This window comes from Manis javanica, chromosome 1, assembly GCF_040802235.1.
Source record: "Manis javanica isolate MJ-LG chromosome 1, MJ_LKY, whole genome shotgun sequence".
Taxonomy (NCBI): domain Eukaryota; kingdom Metazoa; phylum Chordata; class Mammalia; order Pholidota; family Manidae; genus Manis; species Manis javanica.
This window is the reverse complement of record NC_133156.1, coordinates 142,583,097-142,607,292: the sequence shown is the minus strand read 5'-3', so window position 1 is coordinate 142,607,292 and position 24,196 is coordinate 142,583,097. Positions and strand designations below refer to the sequence as shown.

General features: G+C 40.8%; 1 protein-coding gene across 6 annotated transcripts in view; it reads right to left on the bottom strand.

The window, feature by feature from the left end:
• Window positions 1–24,196, bottom strand: part of CTNND2 (catenin delta 2) — a 925,492-nt gene that overhangs the window by 241,739 nt on the left and 659,557 nt on the right. For all 6 annotated transcript variants that reach the window (XM_073237801.1, XM_073237811.1, XM_073237821.1 and 3 more), the window contains one exon: window positions 6,249–6,381. In XM_073237801.1, the coding sequence (XP_073093902.1) occupies window positions 6,249–6,381 (133 nt within the window). The remainder of the gene's footprint in view (window positions 1–6,248; window positions 6,382–24,196) is intronic.

Below are 24,196 nucleotides of genomic sequence, written 5' to 3'. Positions count from 1 at the left end.
CAGTTGATCCCACCCTGCCCCACAACCCACCCCATGGCTGTCTGCCTCATCACTGTGCTGTGTTTTCTTCACGGCCAGTATCACCAGCTGTCATGGGGTGGATTTATGTCTGTGTTCACTCTTGCCTCGCCTTGCTCATCTAAGCCTAGTTGTTCACTGTGGTGTCATCAGGGCCTGAACTGTTTAGCTGATCAATGAGTTTCTGTTGAATGAATACATGTACTAGTTCCACTTTTCCAGAATATCAGTGTAGTAAGCATTTCGGAGTTGTTTCTGTGTTGTTTTACATTGGCATGCACGAATGGCTCTTTGATTCTAACTTCCTAAAGGGTAGTGGTTAAACCTACTTATTTAAACAGTGGCTCAGCCTAGAGCCAAGCACAATGCAGGCTTCCAATTCCTTTAGGTGACAGGAGTAGATTTCAAAATGTGAATGATGAAAAGTACAAGTGAAGCAGAAGACGTACAAACATTCTGTCTGTAACACCATGAGACTGGTCTTACATTTAACCTAGGAAGAGATTTCCTTAATTCATATTTTTTACATATACTAACAATAAATAACCCACATTTCTTAACTACTGACTCTGGCTGACACTCTATGTGTGCTTTCTCTGCAGTGATATAGATTCCCTAGGCCATTTTATCATCAGGGAGACTGAGGCTCAGAGAAGGAAAGACCCTTGTACAAGATCCCAGAGCTGGAAAGTAGTAGAACAGCCAGAGTTTGAAGGGGATAGACTGGCTTCAAAGCTTGTACTCTGATAGAATACTGTCTGTTGACATCTAGCAACTGATCTAGGCTCTTTTTAAAAAATGTGGAACAATTTATGATGAAGAAGAGAAGAAATGAATCAAAGGTAATCAACTGAAAAGATGGATAACACCTCTCTTGAACTATATGAGGTAGAAAGAACCAAGAATAAAATAGAAATTATGAAGCATTTTAAGTGTAGTAGACAGGAACAAGGCTGAATTTTTTTTTATACATATGGAATATTCTAAGTCAGTCTGAATAAAATAAAAATTATAGGGGAAGATATATATATGTATTTTATACACAGAAATCAATTTATATGTTCTAGCTAATATCACTAAAGAAAGATAGTGCCACTTCAGAAAAAATAGGCATAAATGATAGACATATTGAGTCTATACAGATACACATAACACATACACACACACACACACACACACACACACACACACACAAACTGCAAGGGACTGATAGCCTTAAATCTGAGCCCTCTTCCATGAATTCTGAGTGGGTATGGCTTAGGCTGTGTTTTTCTGGCAATTTCTAATTTAAAATTCACTGTAGTCATCACTGTGGGAGGCAGACAGCTTTCTGACTCCACAGGCTGGGTTTTAAGCATTTTGTAAGCACTCTTACTTGTTGGGGATTTGCTTTCTCATTGTCCTTAACACATGGCATTATACCATCCTGTTTACATGTTGTCTGTCCAGTAGGTTGTGCATTCCTTAAAGGTAGGCTCCATATATTACTAATATTTGATTCCCCTCCTGACACAAAGCAGGCTGTTGATAAGCTCTTTTTTTCCATGAGAACTGAAAATACCATTTCTTTAAAAAGAAACAGAAATGCTTCACTGGAGTTCAGATGAGAAAAAGGCAATTGGGAAGAGGTTTGCTGGGAGTTAGGAAAATAAAATCAGTACTGGTTTCCCAGAGCAATAGTGCTCATCTTCAAATTGTGTAAGTTTACTCTTATTTTATGAGAACTTCAAACACTTCAGTTTTTTAATATTTGCATATTTGATAGCTGAAGCTAATTCTTTATATAACAAGAGATGACCAGGTCAAAACCCTAAATTAAATCTCCATCAGTGGTGGTCCCTGGCCATTCCCACCATAGAGAAGTGACATGAGTCAGTCCTTCTCTACATAACATAAAATTTTGAGTTTTTTTTTTAAGGTATGTTGTTTAAGTGCATGTTGCTATGTTTAAAAGAAAATGTATTTTACATGTTTTTTACAATTTACAACTTAAATTTTTATTAAATTAAAATTCTATTAAATTTAACTTGTTAATTTATAATAAAATAAATTAAAATATTAAAAATAATTTAATAAGAATGCTTATTTTGTTGCTTGAAAATGTGTAAATACTGTTTTACGTCTGGGACACATAGTACCTTGAATGCCACCATATAGCAAATACATGCATATATGTGATCCATTTTGTGTATGATTACCCAGGTAGGACGGTGGGGTGTCCACCTGCATGCCCACTCTAATGTATGCATGAGAAGAAATAGGGGGAAATACAGGAGGGAGAGCAAGAAAACTCGAATCATTATAACCCACGAGAGGCACTCCCCAAATCAATAGGATGCCCTTAATATTCTCAACTGAGGAGTAGTTCCCAAATAGAATGAAGAAAGGATTTATGACAAATACTAAAAAAATCGTCAGCTTTGAAGCACCTCCCAAAAGAGGCTTGTAGTACATGCACACGAGAAAGTTTTCATGTCTGATTACTCTCGAGATTATCTAAAGCTCAAAGTATTGCTACATTTCCAAAAATTTAGGAGACAGTGTAGATGTCAGACACAGTTGAAGTACCACCGACACCCATCCAGCCAGTCATATCTCTGTCCATTAAAGCAGGAGGCCCCTCCTACACATAGGACAGTCATTATCTATGAAAAAGAGCTTCACATACTTGGCGTGTTTGCAGTGATGGCCCTGACCCTCTCTTTTCCATTCTCCTTCCCCAGCCCTCTTTAATTTTTCCTCAACTGTTTCTTTTTTCTGATTTTATCTCAGTCTGGCTCTGACTCTTGTTTGTGTCCCAATTTTTGGACACTTGCTGGTTTTCAAAGCATTTAAACCTCAATTTTCCACCCAGAGTCAGGGCACCTGGTGGACAGCAGACTCCACCTTTGTCACTGGTGGCGGCTGAACTGCCCAGGCCCAGTCCTTTCCCCCCAGTTCCCTCCTGCCAGGAGACTCCCTCAAATCCATGTTCACTTGACATGAGGAGAAATTAGGGACAGGGCTTGCATCTGCTGGTTAGGGAAATGAATTCTCAACTTTGTACCTAAAAGATCCAGCATCATTTTGAACAAAACTGGGTTTCTTGGCTTCATTATAGAAAATGGTACAAAGCACTATAATAAGGGATGAGAAAGGCATGATTTATGACCCTCCACATATAGGAGATTTAATTCTGCTTTTTGCTCAGTGGTCTATCCATTGTGTGAGCTAAGTCAATACCAATAATGAAATGTAGACTGAGGGCTAAATCAATTCAATAAAATACAATAGAAAGACTAGAAGACTGAGTAAATTTGGAAAGGCTAGTGCCTGCAGGATTAGTATTTGAATAACAGGTAATTACAAAAATCAATACTTGTATATGAAAACATGACAGGCAGCCATCCGTCACAAAGAGAGCACCATTACTAGCAGTTTGGGCCTGGAGGTAGGTCGGGAGAACAAAATGGACTTTGCACAATTCCTATCAGGGCTTATGTGTGTGTGTGTGTTTCATGTGAGGCTAAAGGAGAGAAAGGGAAACTCCAGAGGGCTCGCTTTATGGTTTATTGAAGCTTTTGCACTTTCCCTGTGCCTTTGGCTAACTTTTACTAACTCTAATCTCCTTTTGTCAACTAGGCATCAGGCTGTGCCCTGAGTCCTACATCACTCTTTCCTTCCTTCTCATCCCAGCCTCCCAGGTATCAGGGGAACATCATCATGAGGTCCTAGCAGTGTCTGGGGCCTTTAGGAGGTGGAGGGGTGGACTGAAATCCATCATATGAACTGCTAATCTAAGTGCTGGCTTTCAAAGAATCTCCAAGCAGTCAGAGGTGACATGGGCAACTTCAAGGGAATCCAGGGCAAAATGAGAAAGTAAGCACATGTACACAAACAGATGTATACATATAAACACATGATGAAATAGTAACCTAAGAGTCTTGACTGTGTTCCTGGCCAAAAAGAATATGAATGAATGAATGAATGAATGAATAAGCAGTTTGCATATATGTCATTTAGGCCCTACAAAGACTACAAAGGAGGTATCAGGCCGTCTATTTTAAAGATAAGGGCTTGAGAGGACAATCAGCTTGTTCTGGGAGACAGCTGGTGGGCAGGAAAAGTGTCAGAAGATGCATCTATCTGACGCTAATGTGTGTGTTGATCACTGCCTCGTTGTGCCACCTCTTGCCTACCACTGGACACTGGGGGACTTCTATGTGGCCACACCTGAGTCTATAGCAGGTGTTGGGGGTCACTGTTATTGAGAGGTTTTAAGGTCAGTCCAAGGAGCATGTAGAGAGAACGAGCTAGATAGCTGACTTCAAACCTCCCCAGGCCATGATGTCTGTACTACCTGACCACGTGAGTCTTTGTAATGAAGAGTCAAGAGTCTGTTTTTTGATGTTTGGCTTCTAACTGCTTTTAAGCCTCATCCTACCTCTTCCCCTTTGCCCACATCTGAGCAAGCTGGTAAGAAAGCTGGATGCGTCCTCCTTTGGCAACCCCATCAAGCCACATAAGCTCCTATCTGCATGTAAGAACACTCCCCTAGTCCACCTGTAACCACCATAAAACACCGAGCCGGCCTCCCTTCCTGCTCTCTCAGCCATTTTCAGTCCTGCTTGGGAGCCACACTGCTCACCTGCCATAAGCTTTATTATGTAAGTGAACCAATTTTTTGTTCCTTTTTGGTCTATGTGCAGTATCATCAGACTTGACATCAGAACCAAATTTTGAGTCCATCTGCTTTTGTGGGGGTGCCACAACACTCCTGGGACACCTTTATGCTCACAAAAGGAATGAAATGCTTTTGTGGCCTTTAGAGAAACCCTCAAAGTTGTAATCTTGAAAAGCATGATGGTATGTGATCCCTAATCAGAAATCTGTCTACTTGGAGCAGCTATTTGGTTTACTACTAAAGACAGAGGATGATTAAGAGTTTCCACTCAGGGCAGAAGCCACGTATCTTTATTTTGAGTTCATTATAACAGTACTTTTGGATGTTTTTACATTTATCTTCCATGGACAGTATTTTTCTTTCTCTCAGTATTGGCACTAAAGAAACTGAGACTGGATAATTCTTTGCTGTGGGTGCTGCCCTGTACATTATAAGAGGTTTTACGGCATCCCTGACTACCACCTAGTAGATGCTAATGGCACAACCTCAACCCTCTTCAACTGTGACAACCAGAATGTCTCTATATTCTACCAATTATCCCTTGAGAGGCAAAAACCACACCTGCCTGAGAACCACTCCTTTACATTCATGCCACAGAGAAAAATGAGTTTTCCCATAAGAACGAGCATGGATCAAGCCCTTTGAGTTTCAGTGGAAGAAAGACAGAGAAAAAGACGAAAATCTGCTAGGCTAGATACATCTCAATGCGAGCATGCAAAAGCTATAATAAATTGCAATTATATCTTCACATTTATTCTTTCCACTCTTAAGCTAATTTAGACACTCTCAAAATTGCTTACATGTTATGGAAATGACTCTTTATAGCTTATGAAATCTTCTTTAAAAATTTGATTACTCAGTTGTGTATATGCAAATGCCTGTCCCATTTAAAACAGCAGTTAGCTGTGCTGACCATTTTGATTTTCTAGAACTATCACACATCACAATGCATGCACTTTAAAGTTTTCCAAAAACACAAAGCATGTTAACATTTGTTTGCATGATGGACATAGACAATATCTCCTTAATGGAACACATATATCCATATTATGTCCAGTGACACTTCTGTAAATGGTTCAAAATACTTGGTTATAACACAAAACTGGTTTATTGCTTCAAGTTCCCAAATTATCAGTGAGTTTTCCAGGAAGAACAGATGATGCTATAGGTTGACTATAGTAATCTTGTAAATTGAGAAGACAACATAAGATGCTTTGTGTTTCTTTAGGATTCAGAGGCAGAGACAACTCCAAAAAATGAAATGGGAGGAAGAAAGCAAATCACACCAGAAGTGCAGCATTTCATAACCTTGCCTCTGTTCATACTAGCACATATCTATCTCTGGTCCTCTATTCCTCTGTATTCAAATATTAAAGAAGATGAATGTATACACAGGCATGCCAATCATTAGTGGGAAGTGCTTTCTTTGTTTCAGTCCTAAATATGGATCTAAAAGTCTGAAAACACAACTTTAGTTTCCCCATGTCTTTTCCCTTTCAGCATTCCTCTAAAAATCTACGTGATGATGAATTTGACACCAGCCATTAAGAATCCAAGGAGCACTTACCTCGGCTTTAATTTTATTATCTCCAAAACAGAGGTGCTGTAAATAGGCTGCAGCATTAGACTGGACTGAAGGAAACTGATGTTGCAACATCTGAATCACTTCTGGCAGTTCCGGGTCTCTCCATCCAAATTCTCTGAACAAAAGGAAGGCAGAGAACATGAGAGAAATCCTGCCACACTGTTCACATATGGTTAACTCACTTGTGAAATGTTCTTAGGAGTTTATGTGGGATGATTTGAAAAATGATTATTCTGGTTTTACACATATACCCGCTTAAAAGGATTTGCAAAGCTTTACTTTAATAAATGGTTTGTAAGTATATATACATACACATGTAAGCATTTTATATGTATACAATGTATATATATAACCATGTGCATATATATATACACATATAAAATAACAATAATAATCTTAAGTATATCAGCTGAAGTTACATGTTTATGAAGATAATGAAAATATGACTTAAAATGGCACATGACTTTACTAATACCTATATTTTTTACTTTGGTTTAAACAGGTAATTTTCAAGTCCACATTATTTTCTAATACATTATTTCAATGCTCTGATTTACAGGTATAGTATTTAGCTAAGTTATCAAGCAAGAGAAAATATAACTGGATGGGTCCAATCCAAAATGTCAAAATAGCAGTTGATGATTCATCTGTATTATTTTTTACGTTTGTTATTGCTGTTATTATTATCATAATTCCCTCTTTAAAATAGATTCCACAAGTGATTCTCTGGGTATAAAAATACAGCAACAAGAAGACTTTATAAAAGGAAATTGTTTATTTAGAGAGCTAGGTTTATTCCTACAATGTTAATAAATGTTTGATATTGTACATTCTTTTCTTGTACCCTCCTTTTTCACATCTGAGCTATTTTAAAAAGCTGGTTGTTTAGTTTTAAGAAATACACTCCAAGACATTGAAGCCCATTCTAAAACATAGGATTGACTGTGCCATCATGCAAATGAATATTTGTTTATGAAATCAATCAGCTTAATCAATTAGAACACATTGCTAACAGGGCCAACTCTACAGATTCTATTGCTGGAACAGGGAACCAATTTTTAACAGAGAAATAAAAAATCAACCTCAGAGACGAGACCACAGATAAAAACTTGACCCCACATGCCACAAAGGGGTACTATTTATCTGAAGGATGGGGTGGAAGAGAAATGAGGTGTCTTTGCAATAACCACTCTACTCCTGAAGAACAACTAACACACACATTCTGTTAAAGCCAGGTCAGTGCTGTCATTGGAGAAGGGGAGCCATGAGTAATGGGAGAGGGAAGGAACAGGCAAAGGTTAACAGTGTCCTCGTAGATCCTAACCTTTTCTCTTTACCTTCCTTTTATCACAGCTGGTGGAGCTTGTCAAGCAAACCTTGAAACCTGTGAGGACTCCCTTTACAGCTACTGAGACAATATGAGATAGGATTCCTGTGAAAGAGGCTTGGTTTTCATTGGAAAGAAAAGGAATCTGATTTAATGTTCATGAGGTATTTAATAAATTTACATAAAATGTTAGGCAGACACATATTTTCAAAATGATGTATAGTACAGTAATACATCTGCTCAAAACATACTTAAGTGATTGCTGATAATGGACAAACTTGAATTTTCTTGGCTATGGGATCACAATAGAAAACAACTATGGATTAAAACACAGGAAGCCTGCTTTTCTTCTTAATTTTCTTTTGTTGCATGATTCTTAACCACCTCTGTTACATTTAAGAGAGCACATTCCCTCTGCTTATAATAGCAGCCTCCTAAAATTCTATTCTTTGTTCAAATTAAACACAAATCTACAGAATATCTATCAGCTCAAATTAGGAGCATCATATAAAGATACTGGATGGCTAAGATGAATTCAGGGAAGCCCATGCTATAGAAAAATGATGAGTAAAGAATTCATTTCAACCTATTTTATTAACCAGATGGTAACTGCTCAATTAGGCTCACATATACCAAAAGCATCTTTTGAACGAGATCTGTAGGGAAACAGTCATAGGGATTCTCTGCACACATGCACACACATAGGCTTGCTCATGTAGATGCATGTATGTACATGTGTGTATGTACATGAGTTCAAGACGGATCAAAGCTCTTCACTCATGGGTCAAAAGAAAGACTGTCAGCTCCCCCCTGAAACCTATGGAATCCCAAACATCACCCCCACTTCAGGCCTCCCTTCCCAGACCTAGCTCCTCACCTTTCACTCTGCTGACTGTGCCAGGCATGCTGACTTCACCCTCCTTCCAAACTAAGGCACCTAAATATGCACACGCACAAACCTAATGTTGCCTCTTCCCTGTTTAAAACCCTTCAGTCATTCCCACTGTCCTTGGGATAAAGGCCAGGATATTCCCATGGCCTGCAAGGCCTTGCTGCACCTGCCGTCTCCTCCCTCACCTGCCTCACATCACATCGCTTCCCTGGGCTCTCCTTGCTGGCCACACTGGCAGACAGGCTGGCGGTGCTCTCTCCCAAGTCTGTTCCTGCCACCTGGAAGGGTCCCAGCCCAGCAGCCTATCACTCAAACCCAGGGCCTCAGGTTCCCCATGGCTTCTTCAGCAAAGGCCTCCACGACTCCTGCCCACACAGCACCAGGTGAGTAGCCCCTTCACTGTGCAGTGGACCGTGACCAGTTACCATCTCGCTCGACACTCTCTGGGAAGTCCCGTGAGGCCAGGACTGCTCTTTTGTCATCTTTGTTACCCGACACACACAGTACTGCCTGGTACACAATGGACACGAATGTGTTTTGCAAGAATGAAGGCATGGAGGAATAAGTGGATGGAGCTTCTCGGCAGGGAGGGTGTTTCCTCAGTTCTACTGAGGTTACTGCTGAGGACAATTGGCCATTCCTGGAATTCTCTGGTCACTCACACGCATTCGTGCTCCACGCTGCCAGCCTGAACAGTCTTTTCCAGGCATCAATCTCATACCTCTGTGCCTTCAACCCTCCGGAGTCTTCCCACTGTCCTTGAGAAATTCCCAACTCCTCCCTTCTGCTTGTGAGCCCCAGGTGTGAGGCCTGTTTCTGAGCCTCCTGCCCTGGCCTCCCTGACTGTCCCTACTTCCTGTCTGTGAAAACAGCTTCCCATCCCATCTCCAGGTCCTATGGGGAGGCCTCACCCTAGGGTGTCATGGGACTCCTTGTGTTTATTAGGACTCGACTCATGTTCTGGAGGGTACCTCCCTGGGCTTCCAGCCAAAGAAGCCCAGCCCTGCACCTTGTCACTAATCTCCTGCCATTTTACCCACAACAGTTGCACCTACCTGAAATTCTCTACTGTTGTTACTACTTTTATTTATTGATACCTGTCTTCGCCCTCCACACTAAGGCTCACAAGGGCAAGGACTCGCCCCACAGCAGGGGGAATGCCTGGAGTCACTGTGCTCCATTCCTTATCTGGTGCAGTGAAAGTGGGGTGCTGGGGGCTGCTCTGGGACAGGGTGCAGGGGCTGGGAGTGATCAGAAAGCCAGGTGAGACTGAAGATAAACGGAGGTTCATGTTACCGGCCTTCTAGCAATGGGGTGGGTGGGATTGCACATCCAGTTTACCTCTGGTTCATGCTAACTGGCATCCCTCACAACTCGGCCACAGCAGCAGTTACCTTTTTAAGGAACACACATGTTTTCAAATGCTCTCCTCAATGTCACAAGACAGACGTTGAAGGAGCACCCTCCCGGCAGGAAGTGGGGGAGAGGGGTTTATATCCATGTGTCTTTTCCTAGAACAGTTTTGTTTCACTTCGATGAGGTCCTGTTGAGATATTTTGCTGTCCATGAAGATGGACTCCAGAGGAACAAAGAACTGGAGGCCAGAGGAAACGAAATGTCTCATTTGGGCCAGACTTTAGGATGTGATAGGATTTCTTCACATAAGATCTTACTCTTTAAGTACAAGGGGTGACTCATTAAGACAAAAAAAATTCTGGAAAAGACAAATAGCAGCAAGGGAACAACACATGTGAAGTTATGGGGTCATGAGAGGAGTCGGATTTGGGAGAGGTGTGCACTCAGCCGGGCCAGGGTGTGGCTGCGAGGCTGCCCGGAGGAGGGTGCCTGGAGGGGGAGAAGGGGGTGTGCTGGAAAGCAGGTTTGCAATGAGGTCCTGAAGTCAGGCCCTGGCCTGTGGTTGATATTGTGACACAGGAATCCAAGGGAATCTAGATTTGTTCAGACTCATGGAATAGGCAGAAAATAGCCTTAAGCAATAACGTGACTGTGTACTGAAGTCGGTTGCCAAGGTTCCTGTTTACATGCTTTAACTCTGTAATCCTTAACTAGCTGTATGTAGTTTATTTCTGTTTTAAAGAGGAGCAAATTTAGACTCAGGGATGGTAATGAACTTAAGTGGTAGAGCTAAGATATAACTTACTGTCTGCTTTCAAACAGATAAATTTACCCATACAATTGTGTTGCCTGCTGTAACCACTGTCTGAAAATTAGGTCTAAAACGGTGATTTTTCTACCCAGTGTCTAAAAAACATGTTTAAAACAGTATCCTTGGGGGACATCTGTCAATACCTGAAGACATTCTGGGTTGTCACAACTGGAGGATACTAATGGGGTCCAGCATAGAGGCCAAGGATGCCACTCAAAATCGTACAATGCACAGAACAGTCCCTGACAATAAGTTATTATTTGTCTCCCAAATGCCATTAAAGCTGGGGTCGAGAAACCCTGGTCTCAACCTGTACTGTATTTGATCACTTTTGCTGAGCAATCATGTTATAAATCCTTCACTCCTTGATCGCTGTAGTGGAGTGGATGGGATTCAGCATCATCATAACTGGGAAAGTGTTCAGAAGCACAACAGCTGGATTTTCCTTTCCAGTCTATAAAACAAATCAATACAGGATAGTCCCTTAGTGTGTGCTGGTCTTGATTTGCGTGGATCAAATATAAGAGAACACCACCTATTTCATGGGAGTCTTTTTTTAAATGACACCATAAAATAATATATGCAAAGTGCTTGGTAAACGGTGAAGAGCTAGATGTATAGTACTGACTGTTACTCTAAGACTGCTGCAAAAGACTTCTGTGTAATTTATATAATACCACTTAATTAAAAAAAAATAACCTTTTACCAATGTGCATTCAATTGGCCATTATACTTATTTGAAGGAATATAACTGTAAGGGGAGACGCTACTTTACATTATAATAAAAACTATTCATTAAATGTGTAATTTGGCAATGATTTTCTTCCCCCCACGGCCTTCAGAGGCAGAGCGCTACAGCGGCAAAGTTCTTTGGACGCAATCAGAGTTTGTACAAATCCTGCTCCACCATGAATTCTCTCTACAGCCTCAGCTCCTCCTGTTTGTGTCTTGTTAACTGCTTGAATCTCCACTAGCAGGCCTGCGAGATGCTTGCTGAGAAGTGTTTTCAGTCAATCTGTCATACTGAGATAATAATTCCTACCTTCGAGTATTGTTTGGATGATTAGAAATAAGACATATGGACCCTTTAGAGCAACATCTATACATAATGTAGATCCTCAAAAACTGTCAGGGATTGTGTACAACTAGATGAAAAGGAAAATAAGAAATTAACATCTACAAGTTTTCTATAGAAGCTGAACTCAGAATTCTCATTTGTTACGGGCTACACTTTAAAAATGTTAATGGCACTGGAGAATATGCAAATGCAACCTTTTCTCCATTAAAACTTGTCACACAGACCCACAATATTGTGACTAAACCCTCAGTCTTATATGGACTGAGTTGTTAAAATTACAAGGCTCTCAGTGCAGAGCTAAATAGCAAACAGTCTGAAGTTCATCACTGGGTGAGGCTGGCACGGGAAAGCAAAGACTGCAGGTACTGCCACAACATTTTATTAGGTTTACTTCTGCACTGAAAAGAGCCCCAGGAGCGCCAGAGACTTCAGGAATTCAAAATTTGATTTTCAGAAAAGCTTTATATCAGAAAGACATTGCTCACTTTGATTGCAACCTCAACAACTTCCACTGGGGGCAGGGCTATATGGAATTATTTTTTATGAAGTCTTAATCACTTATAAACTTTTGAACTCTACCTAAAAGTTTTAAAGACCATATTGGCTTCAACTTTTACATTCAGAGCCATGAGGTAAACTGCTCTGTTTTTGATTTGGCCTTGTTGATAGGGTTGGGAGGGTGCAAAAGTGGCCCTCTAAGAATGTTAGATAGAAGGATTCATTTTTGAGTGGCAAATGGAGATACTGTAATTCTTGTTGTCCAGGTACAACTCTATCCAATGATGAATATACAGGGATGCATTCATATCCTAATCCTTATTTCTGGATAATTTGTAGCCCAAAGAGCTGCCCTATATGGTTAATCACACTGAAAAAACAGATTTTGCTTTTATATAAACAGTAGCACTAGAATTAGGACTGTCTAGAAAGCAAAATCAGTTGGTAGTTTTTAGAAAGAAATGGCTCTCTCCAGGCTTTACATTTTAAGAAAATGTAATCCCCCAAGCTGGATCACCAGTTTTAGTTCACTCAGCCATGGTTTCTCACCTGTCTCCACATGGAGCGGCCACTGTGCACCTGGGGGGCGTGTTCAGCCCACGGGGCACTAGCAGCACCCTGGCACCACCCAGCCCGCAGCTCTTCCCTCCTGTCAATGACCCGCTTCCCATCTAAAATCTGTATTATTAATTGTGTCCTCTCTTTGCACAACATATTGAGGCACCTCACACAGACAAGTCATCCATTAGGATACAGTTAGAAATGAAAAATCAAATGGGAGAATTCAAATGTTATGGGGCCTAAAGTCAACATAGTTGCTTAATTTGTTTCAGATTAGAGTCTTTCCTTACCAATAGCCCTGCCATCAGGAGAGAAATTAACAGAGAAGAAAAGGGGCGATTCTGGTGAGTTATGTGGAAGGACAGAACTTCCACCACTTTGTGCACTGGGAAATCAGGAGGAAGAATCTGGGACTCTCTATAGCTGTCCCAATATTTGCAGCTGTCTCTGGTTAGGATACTGTGGTAGGCTGAATAATGGCCCAAAGGTTTCAAGGTCCTAATCCCTGGGTTCTGAGAATGTTACCTTGTGTGGCAAACTGAACGTGGCACAGAAGAAGGCAACATATCACTGAAGAGGGGTGCTATGCCGCTTGCTGTCTTTGAAGACAGAAAAAGGGGCCATGGGTCAAGGGATGCAAAAAATGCAGCTCTAAAAGCTGAAAAAGGGAAGGAAAAGGATTTCCCCCACCACCTCTGGAGGTAGCATGGTCCTACTGACACCTTGACTGTGGCCCAGTGAACCTGACTTCAGACTTACAGCCTTTAGAACTATAAGAGAATAAATGTGTGTTGTTTTAAATAATCAACTTTGCATTAATTTGTTATAGCAGCCACAGGAAAAGAAAGACTCTAGGATACAGCCCTTTTAAGTCCAGAAGAGATCATCTCATTAAGTGACTCCAGGGAGGTGCAGGGAGCTATCTGAGTGTCCCCAGGGGCACCACCTCCAATTCAGGCCTCTGGGACTCTTCCTTGTAGTTTCCCATTCCCAGGAGGACTCCTCTGTTAATTAAGTCTGACTTCCCAACCACCACTTGTTTATCTATTGAAACTGCACCTTCTCTGACCTTAGCTCATTTCTGAAAGGCCTAGTGGCTGTCACCTCTCACCATATTCCCACAGCTGTTGGGCTGCCTGCTTCACCTTAGGGTTCAGCCGTAAACCACCCACTCCTCCAGTCAGTGTTCACTAGGAGGCCACAGTGGACCCATCCAGCAGGGATTCAGTACTGAACACAGGCTAAGCTTTGGACCTCGGGGAACTTACTTTCTAATGGCAATTAGCAATTCATTAGCAAAAGAGCAAAATAGATGATTTGTCAGAGAGTGATAAGTATGTATTGGGTTTAACAGTGATGCCCCCAAATTCATGTCCACTTGGAACCCCAAGATTTGACTTTATTTGAAACTGGGTCTTTGCAGATGTAATTAAGGATCAAGATGATATCTTACTGGATGAGGATGGACCCTAAATTCAATGGCAGTGGAGACAGAAAAGGACAGAGACACAGAGAGGAAAAGACAGCACACAGATGGAGGCAGAGATCACAGTGAAGGGCTACAGGCCGAGGGGCGCCAAGGATCACGGGCACCCACCAGAGCCAGGAGACAGGCACAGGATGGCTTTGCCCTCAGAGCCTCTGCAAGGAATCACCTCTGCTGACACCTGGATTATGGGCTTCTGACCTCCTGAACCCTTAGAGAATTAATGTCCACTGTGTTAAAGCACGTAGGTGGGGTATTCTGTTACAGCTGCTATGGGAAGCTGATACAAGCGTGATGAAAAAAGGCAGAGTAGACATAGGCAATGCCTGTGCGTGTGTGTGTGTGTGTGTGGTGTGAGTGGGGGCTCATTATGGTAAATACTGTGGCCACAGAAGACCTCCCTGAGAAGGTGACCCTGGAGTACAGACCTGAAGGTGGTGTGGGGTGAAAGGAAGGTTCCAGAAGGGTAGAACGATGACAAGGCCCTGAGGTGGGAGTATGCTTGGCATGCCATATGGAGGTGACAAGGCCAGTGAGCCAAATGGAGTGAGTCCTGGGGATCATGTTGAGAGGCCACAGGGCCTAGATGATACAGGCTGTGTCAGAAAAGGCAGGCCTTTGGCTTCTGCTCTGCAAGGTATGGGGACCACCAAAATGCCTTGGTCTGATTCACATTTCTGGAGGATCTCTTTGGCAGTGGTTGCTTGGATGCATGCATCTGTTAAAACCCATAAGCTGCAGGTCAGAAAGGTTTGTTTATTGTCTATACATTATAACCTTGATAAAGCTGAGTTTACAAAAGGGATCCCTCTGGCTGTAGTGCTGAGAACAGACTCTAGGGGGCAGGATGGAGGAAGCAGACATTGGATGGCTCATGCAGGGACCCTGGTGAGGATGATGGTGGCTCAGCAGAGGACACTGAGACGTGGAGGGAGTCTGGACGCACTTTAAAGGCAGAGCCAGCAACATTTCCTAGTGAAATGGGAGGGAAAGACACACAGTGAAACCTGGGGATAAGCCCCCTCTGCTTCTCTTCCCACAAATGCTCTGAATTGAGTGGTGGCTCCTGTCACCCAATTCCCCAGGCCCAGCCTGGGCCCAATGGGATGGACTGGTCAGGGTGGGACCCCCTTTGAAGGAGCAGTTTCAACTAGCAAGTCTCCTACCAGCAGAGGGAGAAACAGTAAAATAATGAGAAAATTGTTTATTTCTGAACTGTCATGGGTACTGAGTGCCTTAAATAAATCATAGCCAAGCAATGGCCTTTTTTTTAGGATTCAGTCAATCATCAGTTAAGGGGGAGAGATAATGTGAAATGATTAGCCAAAATTTGTGTTGGTATTTATTATTTTTAATTATATGTATTTTAAGTATCAGTGAACTTCTGCTTCTATTGAAGACCTAAATATTCTAAAAGTCCATTAGATTACAAAGAATATTATCAATACTTGTTCAGTATCAATTAATTTTAAAATATGATTTATTTATTCATTAATGCAACTAGACTTTTTCAATAAAAATATGATCCATAATGAAAAATTAACTTTACACATATAAGCATTTAGTTGCTCTGGAAATTCTAACAGGCTCTGTTTGATGATAACAGCCCAAGGGAAAAATCAAAGCATTAGCACCCATAAACTGCTCCTTGTAAGCCATAATGACTTTATGGAAAATGTTTATATTCCATGGCTATGTACGCATTTTTAAATTAACAGTCCATGATGCTTAAAAAAATACTCTAGATGTGAGCCTCCAGTTGGGACAAGAGGGAAGTGATCTGATGCCCAAGAAATGATACCCAATATGTGTGTGTGTGTGTGTGTGTGTGTGTGTGTGTGTGTGTATGTATGTATGTACATGTGTGTCTGTGTTAAATGGAAATTAATATTAAATATTAAATAATGAACTAGAAATGTACTGCATATAAATCATAGAATGTAGCACATTTTCTTACAAATTAGGTAATCATATCATCTGACAACTCCCTGTGAAAAAATTAAAACAGTGTGTTTAATGATTCTGTTTATGAAAATGTCTGAACTTTCAATAGAAGCCACGATTACATAGGTGGATCATGCTAAACACAGAAGGCCATCTCTTAAGATTCCACACTAGGCCCTGAGTTTCTGGAAGTGAGAAGCTGTCCATTGCACCTGCCATGCTGTCCTTCCACGGTGAGCTGGGAGCACACACTAAGGGCTGGTCGCCAAGCAGAGGCTCGGCTCAGCGGTAGCAATTACTTTACAGTATCCACTGTTGATTTCAGTCCTGCAAATGTTTCTAGCATGTTTCACATATACAACTTCAGCTTTGTCACTTAAAGAATGACAACTCAATTTATTTCAGATAACACTGAACAGGGATACTTCCTTCAAAAAACTCTTATCAGAATAACAAAATTGGTACTAGGTGAGAAAGGTATGTGAAGATACTCTTTAAAATGAGGTAACGCATTGTCTGAAAATAGCAGCCATGCATTGTCTACAGCCAGGAGCATTTGAGAGGACTCTTTATGAATAGTGAAGAGTTCTAGGTCCTGAGGATATGAATATTGGGTCCTGACTTCAAACAGCTTATAGTTTGGCAGATATGACAGGCTATATAAGTAGGCAATCACCACACACTTAGTAAGAAACATTGTTCAGTAGACATTAGAGCTGCAGCTAAAGCTCATCTAGTTGAGCTCTTTCCTTTTGGATAGTACTGGATTCCAAATACTCCAAAGGATGGCAGAAATAATTATTACTAACATTAGTAAATAATTATACCATCATGAACATGCATAATAGTGGCTTATAATTTCCAGAATTTTTACATATGCATTTTTATTTGATTTTCTTTACATTTTGGAACTGGAGGGGACTTTAAGATAATCACAGAATTTCCCCCATTGGGAAATCTCAGGTCAGATAGTTTAGTGGCTCAACCAAAGTTACAGGTAAGTTAGTGCATGGAACCTAGTGGCCAATTGTCAGGGTTCGAAGCTTATTAGAGGTTACATTTAGCCAAGGTATCTCATCCATCAGGTCTGCTCTGCAACACACTCAGCTTCTAATTCCAGGCATTGATTTTTGCCCCTGGATTGTGGTGGGCAATAATGTGGGAGCAGAAATATCTAATAGAGAAAGCATATTACCCAAAAAGGAAGAAAATTCTTACTTGTATGGTTTTTATGGATTGATTTCCTGATGGCCATAGATAGGGTCATATGGTATAAGGGAGTAGTATTCATTCATGTTATCATAACGAACAACTTGCTAGCTGTGTCAATGCCATCCATCTAAGATGGCCAGGATGACACCTGTGGTGCAGTAAGGTCAGTCTTATTGCTCCTAACAGTAGGGAAGCCTGCACCGTGAGGCTGTGGGGCAGTCCAGTAAGGTGGTATTGGGCTTGACCACAGGGTTTCGGCCTGTGTTAGGTCTCTTGGGGCAGATGCAAAGGAGCAGGGCTTTATTCTGGAGTGGTTGCTGCTAGAATGTGGGAGAAATTCTGTGATTATCTTAAAAGATTCTTTTCTAGGAGGAGGGAAGAACAGAGCGAGGTTTAAACCGTGGTTGGTGAAGAAACAGCAGTCATTCAACATGGTCAGGATAGGGAGCTGTTCTCATCAGTTTTGCAGTTTGGACAACATTATTGTTATGTTTGTGTTCAGATGTGATTATGGAGGGCTCTTGATTTTGTCTTGACCCATCCTGGTCAGAATGGCTTGTGTGAGGTTGACATTCTGTGAAATGGTTTACGCTCAAAAGATGGCAGAGCCTCGCTGCAGATGCCTGCCAGCTCCTGGCCCCCAGGGCTACTCTCCTCTTGGCCCCCAGGCCCTGGGGGCTGCCCAGGAGCACATCCAGGGGCCACAGGAAGCTGAGGAAGGTGCACAACGCCAGCGTTCCTTTCTGACTCTGGCGGCCTCTGCAGCAGTGTCACTCTGGGGGTGGAAATGGTGTTCTAAAGCTCTGTCAACATGATGCCAAATGGAACAGGACAAGAAACAACAAAAGGAAAGAAACGAGACCAGCTGCTGTGTCTCCGAGAAGGCACGCTTCTGTCTAACTTTTTTTTTTGTATTGTTAGCTGATTACTTTGAAATCTTACAGACAGCACGTCTGACACTTGAATAAAGCTACTGATGAGTGACCTCATGGATTATATTTCCTGGCTTTTTCCTGTTGTTCCCAGAAATGCCCTAGGAAAGGGAGGACAGCTTTTTGGGTGATGATGTTTAACTGCTAGAAAAGGAAAAACCAACAACTAGAGACATTCAGTTTCCAGTGGCTCTGTCAGAAAACAACCCAGACACACCTATCTTGCACAAATTTATTTATTGTTTCACTTCACCCCGAAAGTATAAAGAAGCTATGAATATTTTGGACACAGTGTTAATTTTAGAAAAAAATAACTATAGTGTCCAACTGGCCATTCACAGTTATTTCTCATGACCAGACATGAAATTCAAAGGAACTATATCCATGGGCATTTTCTTTTATCATATTTCATAGTACTTATGCTACAGAACTATTAATTTACCTCCGTTTCTGGTGCCTAAGTTTTTAAAAATATAAAATGTGGAAGATATACATATATATATATATATAAACACATATATGTATATATGCATACCTTGGTTTGAATAAAACAACAAATTTTCCTGGCTATTTATTAGTAGTCCTTTCAGATCACTGGTGAAAGGGGTGTGGGCAGCCCACTTTTTAAAGTGCCATAATAATAAAAGAAGATATTTGTTTAATAGTATCCAACTACCTTTAATTTCTACCCATTGATAAAGTTTTAGACTGGACTTTTATTATCTCTGTGTCTACCTAACTCTTAGAAGAATAGCTGTGATTAATTTGAATGTTAATTAAAAAGTTTGCAATGAGTTTATAGATATTTTCTGTTATTGCTGCCATAGACTTTCATAATTTAAAATGGGATAGATGGGTGGACAGAGTGATGGAATAGGTTTGATTACAGGAAAAAAGGGCAAGTGGCAGTATAGTTTTATTATGCAAATAATAAAAGCATACAGCATTTCTTTGATCTTTTTCACTAATTAATATTATGGTTTCTTCATTAAGCCTTTCTTTATTCACTAGAAAAATGTTGTTTTAAGCGCATCTCCACAGCAGTGAATTGAAGCCACAAGGAAATACATCATTTGGATCTTTATGAATGCTAACTTAATATCTAATTGTCACACAAATTAATTTTTTCTTTCTGAGGAACGACTGAACACAATAAATGGGTAGAGTTTGACTTTATATAACTGCAGAGGTTCCCAAATTTTAGTCGCTCACAGGGCGCTGTATGTCCATCTGCTTTTCACGGCACCCCTGGGCCAAAGGAAAAGCCTGACAGTTCCATTTATTAAGTAGTCAGTCCAAGCAACTCAGGAATCTCTGGGTCCTAACAAGTTAGAGCCTTTGGGCACTATGCAGCTTTTCAAATCTTGGAATCAGACACTGCCGTCTTCAGCTCCTCTCATATTGGTTTTCTCACAGTACTTGCTTTTTATGACAGACATTTCTGAAAATCCAGGTATGAAAGGCAGCTAACTTAAGCCCATGATTTGGTGTCCCACAGACATTGTGTTTCCCTCCAAAATGTAAACTATCCCGAGGAGCCCCTCTGAGCTTGCTGTCGCCCTGGGGCACCTTGGAACACAGCCTGGGAATGCCAGTTAGGGACTGGTCCTTTCGATAGCTATGACCTAAACCAAATGAAGAACGATTACCGGGGGAAGGGGACAGCATATATATAGGAGTAGGGAGTTCATCTCCTAAGATTTGAATTTAGAATTACAGTTAAGTGATACAAGTAGATAAACTCAATGAGCATGAAAGTTGTCATTTGGGAAAATATTCTTTCTCATTTGTAATCATTTTCCTTTTATAAATGGCTTGAAATTTATTATTTTTATGACTTTCGAAGACATAAAAAATCACAGTACTTGTTAACAGTTCTTTATATATTTAAAAGATGCTTACAATAGAATTTGGGGAAGATTTCAACATTTATAATTGCCTTCTCTCTATTTTTTAACCTTAGTAAGAGTATAATACAATGGAATCTTTCAATGCTCATGACAAAAATACCACTCCAGTGGCAGTGGCATTACTGGAAACACTACACTCAGCATGCTCTTGGCTCTCTCAAATTGCTGTTAAATATTTCATTCTTGCATTTGATTTTGAGGGACCTCCTTTCCTGCCCTTTCTCCAGGGATTTTCTTTGCTGGGCTCTCTGGACTCACATAACAGAATAAGAAGAATAAGAAATCGCATGAGGGACATGAGAGCCACAGAAAGCAAACACATTTGATGATGGGAAAACTCTGCTCTTAAGTGAATGTAACAGGCATTCTTTCTAGATTTGACTGCACTGGAGAGATCAGTAATTGTATGGAGGTAATACTTTATTCAGTACCTTCAGAGACAACTGGAGATTTAATGATCAGAGAGAGTATCTCTTTCCGTAACACGACTTTAATTAAGCACTGATATGATTTTCATTTGTGTCAGTCTAAGTCAATGTAGCAGGAGCTCACATTTTATGAGCAGGTCCTGTATGCTGGGAAATGCTCTGGGGGCATAACCCACTTTATACTCACTGTATTCCCACCAGGTGGTTCCCTTTGTCATAGATGTAGCAACTGGCACAGAGGGTGTAGCATCTTGCTTGATGTCCCAGAGACAATTTAGTGATGGAGCCAGAATTGAAATTCAGATAGACTCACTTCAGAGCCCACCCTCTTAACTAGGATGCTACACTGCCTAACCACACATTTCATTATTATTTTTACAAAACAACTAGAAGTTAGAAGGCATGTGTATCCATCAGAAGTTTCATTAGGATAAGGTAAAATTCATCTAATTTAGAACTAACACCATGTCTACTATGTATGCTTCAATGGTTATTGCTTTTTCTTCTTAAATCAAGACATATAATTTTTAAATTACCAGTAATTTTCACAGACACTTTATGTCACTGACTTCTATAAGCAGTAACATTACTTTTAAGTAAACATCTCTGTTATGCCTTTTTCATTTATAGTTTTGGCCAATGACACATTAAGGATTCCAGGACCCGGAGTCAGAAGACAGAACAGAGAATGAAAGGTTTTACCCAGAGGAAGATCAATGCTCTCAACCAGTTCTTATACATGATCCTATCCTTTTCTTTCTTGATTTGGCTAAATTTTACTTGACCTCACACCAGGCCCATTCCTCTAAATCTCTTCCAAATTTGTTTTGCTCTACATTTCTCTGGCTTTTGTAAGTCACATGGGTTCATGCAATTAATGACTATGATATCAACCACAATAGACCATCTAGATATCTATGTCCATAAAGCGTATATTCTCTGTGGTGCAGCAAATAACACCTTCCCAATATAATATCTTTTTCTAATTTGTATCATCCTACTACCCTACTGTCCTCATGTTTTAAGTCTTCCATAAGGGGTTTGCTATGCCAATCAAAATCTGCTGGTTGGAGTTAAAAAGAGGTATTTTTAAAAATAAGGTCTAATATAAAACCCTTCCTGTTCTATACCCTCAGAACATTTTATGGTCATCAGCAAAATATATTACCTTGTCCCACAACTACTTAGTTTTTTTCTATTAAAATCCACTAGGATGACCAGTAAAATGCTTTCATTGAATGGATATTCAGAAAATGGTTACTGTCTAAACCGAATAAGCTAAAATCTTGGCATGATTTTTAAAATTTACACAAATCACCCCAATTTTAATATACTTGGCTTAGCAGAGTGATAGGCCTTAGTGGTTGGTCAATAAATGTTAGCAGTTAATTAAGTTTTCTTCCCAATAAGTCTGTGATGTAGTATGATTAGCTTCCCTTAGATGAAGAAACAGAGGTTCAGGGAGCTTAAGTAACTTGCCCAAAGTTGGTAAAGGGAAAGTCGCTTTGGGTTTCAGTGAGCCCATTCCCTGTGCTTGCTGTAGGGAGCAGATCCCATCGCATCCACGGCTGTGGTTCTCAGGGAGCATTAAGGAAGCTGGAGTGTGGGGACACAGGAGGAATTTAATCATAGGTAGGGCGAAGAACATTGTTCCAATTTCGTATGGCAGAATTGAGCACTCAAATTTTCTGGTGCTCTTCAGGGAGCATTTGACTTTCATTTGAATAAGTATCAGATGGTGCACACAGAGGCAAGGTCTCAAACAAGGGTTTCTTCCACTAGGTCAGAGGAAATGCACATTTCCTCTGTGAGCATTCAGATTCTTTCTACACCAGTGGATATAAAAATAAAAAAACAGAAAATTTGATTTTGACTTTTTTTGACTTCAAGTAAAAATATGTAAGACCTACAAAATAGTTCTCTGAGTTAGAAGCAGGGATAATTATCCTTTGCAGATTTTAAAATACTTATGATTGATTAAATATTATACACATTATGAGAGTCTAAACAGAAGCTGTAGAAATCACTACTTTAGGTGAAAAACACTGACAATTTAGCTGAGTATCTTCATTTCTCTGAGTACTGCCCAGTGATTTAGGTTGCTGTTATTTAAAATTTTTATTTAGGACCATGCCAGATCTAAGTAAGTTTAAAACACCCTCCAGTCTTCCCCTATTGTGTACACACCATTTATGAGTTTTTCTAAATATGCCTTGACCTATTTATGTTCTGAGTCTCTGCAATATTTAAGACTTCAAGTTTATTGCCATTATGTGATTTAATACCTCCTTTGTGGTTAAATAGAAGAGGGGCAAGAGGCTTGAATTAGCGGCATGCAGGGGTGGGGCAAAACTAAACCTGACTTGGTGGGAAATGTGAACCATTGGCAGGGACGCCTGGGTCTGGGCTCCGTTCTGGTACAGTGGGGCCTCCAGCCAGTTCAGAACACTGTTCCCACAAAGCAGACCTTAGATTTGCAGGTTTTACACACAACCTAACGGGAACCTGAGGCAGGCAGATGTAGGACAAAAAGGTATCCTCGGATCTGAACATTTTTTGTGTTCTCTCAGCTACTGGGGAGGTATCAAGTATGTTTGGAGACTAAAATTACCGTAATATTATAAAGAAGAATTCAATCTTGTTCTCTGAAATGCAAAATCCATAAAGTTGCCATGAACATACCAGTTGCCCAGTCTAGCAGGATGCCGATGCAGGGAAGGACAGGTGTCCTTATCTTGGAAGAACACAAATATTTATGCCTATTAACTATTGAGAAGAAATATTACTTCAAAGGAAAGGGTGGTTTTTAAATTCTTCCCTCTCTCCTAGCACACAGCATTGCAATCAGACATGAGAATTATAAATTCAACTTTTGTAACAGTCCCCTAGCTGGTGCCATGGCCTAAGGCCTTGGTATCTCTTACTTTGATGTTTCCTAATGGGATCCACTTCAGGGTGGACACCCCCACTTTAGCCTGCACACCATTACCACTACAATGCCTCTGAACGTGAATCTAACATCTTCCTGGATGGCCCAGAATCTCTCTGATTGTGCTCTGTCACCCACAGGGCTTGGCTCCAGAACACCCCCAAATGCTGGCCCCGGCCTCCTCCCACAACTCTGTCTGTAGATCCGTACATACACCCAGCACCTTCCCTTCCTCCGTTGCTTACTAGCCCATTTCCCACCAGCCAGGAAAATGCTATTCTGCTCACATATTAGCACCCATAATAGCCCTTTCCGGATGACAAAGAAGTTGATAATATCCATAGGTGATACTGATGTGTTAACAGATTTCTAAAATATCATCTGTGGGTCACACCACTGCAGAAAATGCCATCTAGTTCTCGACACTATAGAAATTTCCGTGGCTTCTTCTGTTGCAAGCAAGCAGCATTTGTAGCAGTTGTCACACTAAAATTTTACACTTCTCTGTGTAATTGGTCAATGACAGTTTTTCTGACTAGAGAAGTCAAGTCCAGTGAGCAGGGTTC